At 43.5% G+C, this 10,895-nt stretch overlaps 1 protein-coding gene across 1 annotated transcript; it reads left to right on the top strand.

The window, feature by feature from the left end:
- The first annotated feature begins 3,011 nt into the window (after positions 1 to 3,011).
- Positions 3,012 to 10,293, top strand: rgma (repulsive guidance molecule BMP co-receptor a). The gene is made up of 3 exons (XM_020934744.2): positions 3,012 to 3,305; positions 5,884 to 6,404; positions 7,768 to 10,293. The coding sequence occupies exons 1-3, from the start codon at positions 3,230 to 3,232 to the stop codon at positions 8,428 to 8,430; spliced, it is 1,260 nt and encodes a 419-aa protein (XP_020790403.1). The 5' UTR covers positions 3,012 to 3,229; the 3' UTR covers positions 8,431 to 10,293.
- Positions 10,294 to 10,895: the final 602 nt, after the last annotated feature.

Raw genomic sequence — 10,895 nt, 5'->3', positions numbered from 1 at the left:
GTTGAAAATTGCACTGTATTGTCTAACGAAAGAGTGTCTTTTGTTATAATAATGGTCTCGGAATTGGTATTCATTATCTAGTCTATTGGGACGAAAAACAAACCTAATTTTTGATATTTTCTTAATCAGATTCACTCTTAGAATGCAAATTGTTTTCCTGAAAAATACTTGAAGTTTGCGAAAACCTTGCTCTTATGTAAAACAGCTCACTTTGATGATAATGCTCAAATGTGATAACTTGGTTGGTTTGCACAAAAATACTTGGATATTTAGTTGTTTGGTTATCACATGCAGCTACCCAGATTTGATCATTACAACCATCTGAATTGTGATTTTGAGCAGCTCTTATATACATGAGCTGGTATAGCTTCTGTTTTGTGACCTATTTTCTTCTTCCTCCAGCCCTCTGCATATGCTGCTCGTGCCCTCACAAAGGCATTCCACTGGCTTATTTCTATGTCTTTTCAGGTCTTTTAATTGTTTTCCTTTCTCATTTAGCCTCTCGGAGTTGTGTTTGGAGTTATTTTGTTTGAGCAATTTTTAATCGCATATTTTCGACATATAATTTTGTCGATTTTCATTTACACGGTGCACGCCCGCTGCTGACGTGCTTACTTCATTCTCCAATTTAAATTTTTCAGGGATATACTTAGGATTCGGCAGCGCTGCTTAATCAAATGACAATCAATTAAAATAAATCTACTGTAATCTGCAAATATTCATCAGAGGTGTCGACAACTGCACAGCTCTTTGTTGTGATGACATTTCCGTGTTATAATAATCCACGGACATAAGATTATTAACCTAAGGATTTTGAACCTGCATTTGCAATTAATGTCTTCAAATCCAAAATGGAGAGAAAGTCCACATGTTCAGGAAAATGATCCCATTACCTACTAAATGAATACCCATCACATTTGAGTGACCATCTGATAATAGGATTGTATATTTGGCTATATATAATTACTGCCTTCATAGTTTTGTCATTGTGAGCAGATTGCAGAGTTGTTTTATGTGATTTGATTTAATGTTGCTCTAGTCCTGTTGTTAAAATCAATATAGGCTGTAGCAGTGCACTCCCTTTGCTGTTATGGTTTATTTAATCTGACAAACAACGCTTACTTTAACATGACTCTGATTTATCTACACTGTTGGTTCCACACTCCTCTGTCTCTATTGTATATTTTGTATTTAATATAGGCCTATCTCTTCAAGATGTAATTTGATCCTTGAAACTTTCTTTTTAACATGCATTATTATATTTTACTGTATTTTTTTTTTAACAGTAGGCTACACCAGGCACATGCATCAACACGCATTGGTCTACCCTCCTAAAATAAAGGCTTTTAAAATATGTTCTAACCAAGTGAGTGATTGATCTCTGTCTCTTAAAGAAGACCTATTGTGTTTGCGGCTGCTATAATCTATGACACCCGTGGAGTTTTATGTTATAATTTAGACATTTGAAATCACAATATTGATCTAAAATGACTTAATAAAAGAAACAAGGCCACTAACTTCCACGTTGGTGTGAATGTCATCACAACAAATGTCACAGTCCAGTTTGAGGCTGCAGCTCACAGACAGGGGGCGCTGGTCGACTGGAGGAGTGCACATAGAGGCAGCAGAGGGTTTAGTTTAGTTTATTACAAAATGACAAATCTAGGTCTACAGAAAAAAAATAAAAAATAAAATAAATAAATAAATTCAGCACAGTTAAGAAAGTAGGCTGCGGGTTGTAAAAGGGACACCCACCCCTGAAGCCCCATATGGCATTTGTTAGTTTGTTTGTTACCTACCAATCTGATTCATAAAAAAATAAAATAAAAAATAAATAAAAAACTTTTCTATTAACCTACTTGAGACCTAGAGAATAAAATATATACATTTTCTCCTACATCAAGTCATAGACAAAGACACACAGGGCTTATCAAATGGAAGAGTATAGATAGCCTACTGTACCATCCATGTAGTGACAGTGTTATAAATAGCCTAATCCGATTTTTGAGAGAATGTTTGTCTTCTTACTGAATAAGATGAATTTGCTCTTAAATAGCCTCAGCTGATGGTGTCTGTAAATTCTTCACGGTTTCCCCATGTTACATTTTACTTTATTCAGAAATTGTGTAGAAGAGCAGCACTCAAACTCAAGGTGCAACCCATTGTATCTAAAATTGCCATAGACTATATAAAGATGCATTACCAGTCAAAGGTGTGGGCACACTTTTTCAGTTGTGTTTCCTCTTTATTTCCATGATTATTTTTATTGTAGATTCTCACTGAAGGCATCAAAACTATGAATGATGCATGTGAAATGTAATGAATAAAGATTTTAGATTAGACAGATTTTAGATTTTAAACAGCCTGTCTTTGCTTTGACCACTGATTTGCACTTTTTGGCAATTCTTAACCCTGACAAGGCACAGATGTGAAGTGAAAGGCATTTCATGTCACATCAAAAAGCTCCTTGACAGAAGGCCAAAGGTTTGCAGCGGTGTCACTTTGAGCATTTGGATATACATTTTTTTCTGTGTTTTTAGGTGTTGAATTATATAACTTTTTCTTTGCTACATAATTCCATACATCTTTCTTCATATTGTTGATGTCTTCTGTATGTACATAAAACGCAGAAAGTGCTAAACTTAAAGACATAATACACTGAACAACAAGGTAGTGACTGGTAGAGTCTATGAGAATCGGCCTGCACTAAAGCAGGTTCAAGTACGTACAGCTCTGCACGTATTCTGCGGAGGGAATAGTGACAGTAGTTTTGCATTAAGCAGCGAATCAAAGCTTGTGGAGAACCACTTTGTGGTGTGAGGAGCGAGGAAGGGAGCGAGGAAAGGAGCGAGGATAGGAGGCAAGCACGCTTGTAATCCGATGCGGCCGAGTGGGGGTTCACGCGCACAAACGGTCTTCTGTGATTGGCGGAGAGTGTGCGCGAGGCCCGTAGGCTGCACCTCCTCGTGGACACTCCCCGCAGAGCCGCACTCGCTCTCGGACACTCGACACGGCGCCTCTGTCTTTTCTCACACTCACGAACACCGCCAAAACCTGCGTTAAACTCCGCCAAGAGCGCGCAAACTTCGCTAACAGCAAATATGAGCGGACGAACTGTAACTGTACCTCGGACGTGTTGTTGTTTTCCCAGCGGGCACGGCGGATCTAACGTGTCCCCTCTGTGAGCAGGGAGAGCGGAGCGCCCGGAGCCGCAGCTGGATGGACGGGTATGGGGAGGAGAGGGAGCCCGTCGGCGCTGGATGTGTGCAGGCTGCTGATCGTGTTGCTCTGGCTCTGTCCCTCCGGTAAGACTCACTGTGATGTCTGCACTTTGCTTTTCCAGCCCGGGCTTTAGGAAAGCAGTGAGAGGCCAGAGGAGCGGGGGGTGAACCGAGACTAAACGTGGGAACGCCGTAAACATTCCACGGACACGCGGCTGCAACATGTGGGCCAAAAACTCCAGAAAGAGTTAAAGGGCCCATATAACACTATTTTCTGATCTATAATATAATGTTGTTTTCTCATTAAAATACCTGGAGTTGCATTTTGTTTCATTCACTTGTTTAACACACAAACCCTGCATATTTAGGCTGAGTTCTTCTCTCAAACAGAAAACTCTTTTATTAGTCTGTCTACATCTCCAAAGCTCAAAATGCTCTATTCCATCTTGGGATGTCATTAAGTGTTAGCTTTCACGTTAACGTCTTCTTTTTACCTTTAGTTCAGTTCAGATTGGCAATTCCAGTGCTGTAGTGGTCCAAATGTTTCTAATGAGGGTGTATGGAGTTTAAAAACACAGTGGAGCACTTCCTTTATTGCAACATGACATCACAAGGTGGAACAGAGCGTTAACAGTTTGAGAGAAGAACCTAAATATGCAGGGTTTGTGTATTAAACATGTGTGAATGAAGGAAAACACAACTCTAGTAACAATAATCCAAATAATGCAATATTGGCCTTTTAAATTAAAAAAATAATGATTTTGAAAATGAGGTTTTTGCATCAAATGTTCTCCAAAAACTGCAATTCATCTGAGGTTCTATTTTTTCATCTGTCACTTTCCCTTATCATTTATGTTTTATGTTTGATTTGATAAACTAGGTCACAGACTGTAACGTAACAGAAGTGAATTATTATAGTGTAGAATAGACATTGGTCAAAACATATTGACTATAAAAGTCACTTCACTCTACTTCATAAGTTTCTCTTGCAGGACGATATTTAAATATTTAGTCCTCAGTACGGTGGTGCCTTGGCTCTAGTTAATGGTTGATTGAATTGTGTCTTGCCCGAAGCTTTAGAAGCACTAGCCCCAGAGTGTGTTGTGTTTGGGGGATGGGTCAGGCCCTCACAGCTCCTTGAATGCAGCCCTTTTTGTTCAAGGCTAAATGCTCCAGTGTCCACTTTGGATCTTACTATTACTTTGCATTAAGTGGTTTCAGGTCTCATTCACCAGTTTATCAGTTTTTAAAAAAGAATATTCATTCACTGAATTACTCTTGGACACCACAGTCATGTCAATTTATGTAGGACATTTAAAGTAAGGTTGATAAACAATATGTTTTTACACAAACCCCAGAGAAGTGCAACAGTGTAACCTCAGCAAAACATATGCTAGCACTGACTGCTGACTTAATAATGATAATAATACTAATAATACTAATAATAATAATAATAATAATAATACTGCATTAGGTGTTATACAGTGCTTTTCCAGACTCTCAGTCACTTTACAATTTTATGCATTCCTTCACTCCATACTCTGTGGTGGTAAGCTGTTATTGTAGCCACAGCTGACTGCACTGGGTGAAGTGTCTTGCCTAAGGGCAGAGGTTTTTGCCACTGCTGTCCCACTGTGGACGCTGGTACTCACAATGGTCTCATTCAAGTACTAACCAGACCCAGCCCAGTTTAGCTTCTGAGATCTGACAAGGTCAAGCTTTGACAAAGAGATTTGGCCACAACTACAATGAAGTAAAACACATGAGGTGTGTCAGTGAGGATGAATTAAGACGGTGTTAAAGGTCATCAGTCAGGTTTGTCCTAAAGTACACATGTTAAATCCATATGTGTACTGCAGAGTAGTACTTTGCATTAAGCACTGGGACACACAGTTTGTGTGCACCTGTTAAACATTGGTACTACTGAGGCTGATCTTGTCTGTGTGTAGAACGGATCACCGCATATCAGCCACTGTCTGGATGCTAAAAACAGTCTGTGTCACCTTCAGCAATTTCAATAGAAATGAATAATAACAATTCACATTCTACTGCTGTGTAGAAAAAGTTATTTTCAAGTACCAATGCCCCAAGAGATCACAAAAATCACATGTGATCAATAATGCCCTGATATACAAATACATAATCTATTAAGTGGCTGGCTCTTATCAGGCTTTCTGCAGTCACATACCCACAGGCCATAGTGAGAATGCCCCATAGAACACAGCCCGATTAGTCTGTTACCCACTATGGACCGTCTATGGAGTGAGGAGAGGTGTGGGGGAGGAGGGGGGTGGGAGAGTGTGTGAGAGACGGCAGAGGAGGAGTGTGAAAGTGTGACTTGAGCACACTGATATGCTTCTCTTGAATGTAGGGCCTGACTCACGGCTTCATGAGCCAGAGGTAACAGGGCAAATAGAGCCAATGTGCACTCAGACACTGAGATGAACAGGGACCAAACCAATGAGGCATATGTCAACACACTTCAGTTGTGGGCACATTTAAATGACAGTCCAAACAGACCTGAAATATGAATGCATGTGTGTCTTATAGCATGGCTGTAGACCAAAAGGAGAGAGTTTCAGTGTGACCTTTGCATATGACTCCACCTAAAGGCTGTACATGTGTTGTCTCTGGTAACTGACTCCCTGTATGTTGTGTGCAGTGAGCCTGCAGTGTAAGATCCTCAAGTGTAACTCCGACTTCTGGGCGTCTACGGGTCAGACGGGTGCAGAGGAGGACTTCTGTGTGGCTCTGCGTGCGTACAACAGCTGTGTGCGGCGCACAGCGCGCACATGCAGAGGAGACCTGGCCTATCACTCCGCTCAGCACGGCATCGAGGATCTCATGATGCAACACAACTGCTCCAAAGAGGGCCCTACCACGCAGCCGCGCGTCAGGACCCCTCAGGCCCCGCCCCCTCAAGCCCAGCCCCCTCCCGACAGTCAGGAGCGCTCAGATGGGCCCGAGGTGTGCCACTATGAGCGCAGCCTGCCCCGTGGAGCCCCGCCCCCTAACTATACCCACTGCGGCTTCTTTGGAGACCCCCACCTGCGCACCTTTGGAGACCACTTTCAGACCTGTAAGGTGGAGGGGGCGTGGCCTCTCATTCACAACAAGTACCTGTCTGTGCAGGTGACCAACACCCCCGTGGTGCCCGGCGCCATGGCTACGGCCACCAGCAAGGTGAGATAGTTAGCGTCCTATAAAGTCCCAAAGTGATTCTGAAGCAGAGCAGCAGATCATTTAGCACAATTAGAACATGAGCAGAGAGGGTGAAGTAGCAGACAAGCTCTAATGGTGCTACACACACACACACGCACACTCACACGCACACAGCACACGCACACACACACACTCACACACACTCACACACACACACACTCACACACACACACACACACACTCACACACACACACACACACACTCACACACACACACACACACTCACACACACACACTCACACACACACACACACACACTCACACACACACACACACACACACTCACACACACACACACACTCACACACACACACTCACACACACACAGTCACACACACTCACACACACACACACACTATACACACGTATGTATGCATGTGTCCTCTGTATGCTCTTACGTGTGTAGGAGCTCCCTCCACCTCCTCTCTGCAGCGCACTGTGGCGCTGTGTCTGTAGTTGTGAGAGCTCTTGACTGTGGCCTCTGATAGTTGAGTCTTTATCAACAGAGTCTTGTTTAGATTTGGGATAAGCCTTTCCTTCCCCATCTGACTTTGTCCTGACCTGGAGCTTATGAACAGCACTACTTTGTGTTGTGTGGAGAGTCTAAACAGCAGAGGCCCATAACCACACGTCACTTTTCACTAATAATGGTTTAATCCCAAGCTACACATCCATACACATGGATATAAACATGGTCTCGTGGTTCCTACAAATCGATACATTCATTACTGAGACAAACCTGTGCCCATAGCCTTGCACTGTTTACTGCTGCACAAAGCTGATCCTGGTCAGAATAAGGCCTGCTCCACCTGTCCAAACACAAGACTGCTGCTTCACACTTCACCACTTGCAACATAAAGGCCTTGTTTGATTTCTTGGTAGCAGGATGTGCAGCTCTCTGATTGGCTTGACAATTACGATCATTAAGCTCCAGGCTCAGCCTACAAGCCACTGTGCTTGCCAGTCCTATTGTTTCCCACTCTATTCACCGCTTTTGTTAAGTAGGAAAGGATTGTTGAAATGTGTTTAGATTTTCAGTTTTTTGTTTTTTTTTAGAGCATAGCTAGTGTTAAAGTTAAGGTGAAGGTTAACCTTTATTGTCCCTGTTTGGAACTGAGAAGAGCCAGAACCTAACTGATAAATGACGTGGTTATAGCAGAGCTCCATTTTAGGATGAAGTAGTTTTCACATTGTTGATATTAAATACACACCTAATTGGACTGGTTAGATTTGTTTTCCTGTTGTTCAAATGCATCTCAATGTTTCCTCTTGCCTCTAATGCTATTGTTTGTCATTAATGCTGTTCTGCATCTGCCTTTGTAGCTCACAATCATCTTTAAGAACTTCCAGGAGTGTGTGGATCAGAAGACGTACCATGCTGAGACGGACGAGCTGCCGGCCGCCTTTGCTGATGGCTCAAAGAATGGAGGAGAGCGCCATGGAGCCAACACTCTGCGCATCGTGGAGAAGGTTCCCGGGGCACATGTGGAGATCCAGGCACGCTACATCGGCACCACAATTGTGGTGCGACAAGTGGGTCGCTACCTGACCTTTGCGGTGCGCATGCCCGAAGAGGTGGTCCACTCAGCAGAGGAGGGGGACACCCAGGACCTGTACTTGTGTCTGCATGGTTGCCCTGCCAACCAGCGCATCCACTTCAGCGGGACATTACAGTCCCCAGGCCGGAGCAGAGCTCAGGGCTTTACCTACCATACGGCGAAGGCCAAGTGCAAGGAGAGGCTGCCTGTGGAGGACCTGTACTTCCAGTCCTGTGTGTTTGACCTGCTCTCTTCTGGGGACATCAACTTCACTATGGCCGCTTTCTATGCTTTTGAGGACGTCAAGATGCTGCACTCTAACAGCCAGCGCTACCACCTGTTTGAGGAGGACCTGAGGAGCAGAGCGGGCCCCGTGCCAGACCCCAGAGAGGCCCCTCTCTCTCTGCTGCTGCTGAGCCTCAGTGCTCTGCTGCTCTGGGGCCTATAGACCTGCTCTGGTCTGTTTACATGTGTGTGCTCCTCCAGTGTCAGGTCTGTGTCGTTTCATTTAGTCACATCATCCAACGTGTAGACAGACGAGTCCTCGCCCAGCACCTGGAGAGACCAGCCCGAGACCAGCCCAGGATCAAGGTGTGAACTGGGGGCACGGGACAGAGGCGAAGGGCTGATAGGAGCAGACAGGAGCTCCATCAGATAGACTGAGTGCAATGGCGAGATGTGCAGCACAGCTCAGCTCTGTGCTGGTGTAAACAGAGATTGAGGCCCATTCCTCTGGAGCAGGGCCAGTGCTTCAGCCTGGTCTCTGCTCTCACCACAACAGTAGTGTGACAGCTGATTGGACCATGGCTTTGTCAAACTGCACTGAATTAATTGTGTAAAATGGAGGATGGTGAATGTCATTTACAGACTTCATGTCTTGTGGCACATTGGCAGAGCCTTGCCCTGGGGCAGGAAGGTCCCAGGTTTATTTTCCCAGGCTGTGTGTTTTTGTTGCCGTGTGCATGTTCTCCCTGGCGACCGAGAGGGTTTCCTCTCGGAGTCTACTCCACCTGCCCCCATCACCTTAAGACACGCACACGGTAGAACCTGCAGCTGGGTCACCTCCATGTACAGAAGGACCCGGGTGAGAGGCAGAGGGAAGACGTTCTACCTCTGCTCCAGTGGAATCAGGCTCCATCTTGTGTCAGTGGTGCTACTGTTAGAACAGGAGCTGGTAAAACAGTGTGTGTGATGCAGTTTCAGGTCGTGTCACTTGTGTTTGATCAGATATTTTTAGTCTGAAATGTGAATGGAGCGAACGGCAAAGGAACAAAGCAGGCCCATGTGTTTACACTGTCTATGAGCCAATCAGAATGAGCCTTGCACCTCAGAGGGAGACAGCATCAGGCCTGCATCTTCATGAAGACAAAATCATGTTTGGTTCAGTCAATATGTTGAATATTTGATAACCATTTCCATTGTCAGCTCAATTACATGAAAACAAACAAGTAATGAATCTAAACTGTAAAAAGTCTAAACCAGGTTCTACAAGATTAGGACAAAATTAAGATGTGGATTCTTTTGTTTAAAGGTGCACTATGAAACCTTTTTGGTCTAAGGTCTGCCACCAGTTTGCCTCCATGGAGATATTACTGCTTTGTTTAAAATGTTCCACAAAGACAAGCTAAAGGTCAGATCTGTAGAGACGACCCCGATCACAGTAAGAAGGCATATTTTTAAAGACAGTTTTTTGCCCACATAAACATCTGTAATTGAATAAATGCGAGATAAAAAGTTAAATCAAATGCCATTCTAGGCAAAGCAATAGCATCTCTACTGAGGCGAACACAGAAAATGTTTCACAGTGTGACTTAAAAGTAAAATCATAGAAAGTTACATTTAGTTGTAGCCAGCCTTGTGCCAACCTCCTCACAGCTCAGGCTCTCTCTGGTGGGCGCTCACTGGTGGGCACCCTCTGGGCAGCTGTCCCACTGCTGCTGTTCTGGCGTTGTGTGTTCATTCTGCAGTAAACGTGTGGCGTTTGTACTTGTGTTTGGTGACTTTTACACTTGTGTTGTTTTGGTGAATGTGAAACCTTTTTGTTTTTAAAGGGATTGTACAGAACTTGAGCCCCAGTGAGCACGGCTTCTTCTCACCCAAACAGAGGCTGGACATTTACTGTGAGTCCAGCTGTGTCAGAGCTGTGTCAGAGGTGTGAGAGAACGCTGCTGCAATTGGAGCTCATGTTTTGATTGAAGCACTTTATGTTCTTTGGAGCTTTTTATGAATTAGTTTTGTGTCAAATAAAAAAGGGATGCTAATATGATGCCAGACAGATGAACGTGTTTGTACAGTGACTCATGCAGCTGTTTATAATGTCAGTTATTTATTGAATAAAATCAAATGTCTTGTTCTGAAGTGTCTGGTCTCATCTGTATTTATCCACCTACAGTGTAAGGGCTCCTCCTACTGGATAGAGTTGAATAGCTTTGGTGGTATTCTTTGACATACTTCAGGCCATTTAATGACATTGCAAGGTTTTATATAATATCTTTATGTAGGACTAGGTGACAATGCTAACTAAAAACATGATTGATGCTTAGTTCAAATCTCAGGCCATTTGAAATGTAGTTGCAAACATGTATTATCCTGTTACCACTACTGAGTACTCTTAAGTGAAATGATCTGGAGAGGCTGCATTAGCAACTTCCAATTCAGACCAATGACCTTTAAGGTTTAGACCTAAAACTGGGAATCCAAATAAGACTCTTGTTAGACTCATTCTTTTTCAGATTGGATAATCATCTGGGGAACCAAAATACCAAATTGTAACAACTTGGCCATCGCGTCCAATGTTTTTGTAATTAAAAATAAATTAGTGTTACATTTATCAGTAAAACCTATTTGATCTGAACATCTCATACATTTCTTTTCATCTGTTTCCCGAAGTAAGGGCCCTGATGTGGCATTCTG

Source organism: Boleophthalmus pectinirostris, unplaced genomic scaffold (assembly GCF_026225935.1).
Source record: "Boleophthalmus pectinirostris isolate CB_2022bp ecotype Guang Dong unplaced genomic scaffold, ASM2622593v1 HiC_scaffold_2, whole genome shotgun sequence".
Classification (NCBI taxonomy): domain Eukaryota; kingdom Metazoa; phylum Chordata; class Actinopteri; order Gobiiformes; family Gobiidae; genus Boleophthalmus; species Boleophthalmus pectinirostris.
Note: the sequence above shows the minus strand (reverse complement) of the source record. Positions and strands in the feature narration are given on the sequence as shown.

Bases quoted from the DNA above. Each gene is read 5' to 3' on its own strand.
- rgma (XM_020934744.2), top strand. From the start codon at position 3,230: ATGGGGAGGAGAGGGAGCCCGTCGGCGCTGGATGTGTGCAGGCTGCTG. The intron at 3,306-5,883 runs GTAAGACTCACT...TGTTGTGTGCAG, and splicing joins GCTCTGGCTCTGTCCCTCCG to TGAGCCTGCAGTGTAAGATC. The intron at 6,405-7,767 runs GTGAGATAGTTA...CTGCCTTTGTAG, and splicing joins TGGCTACGGCCACCAGCAAG to CTCACAATCATCTTTAAGAA.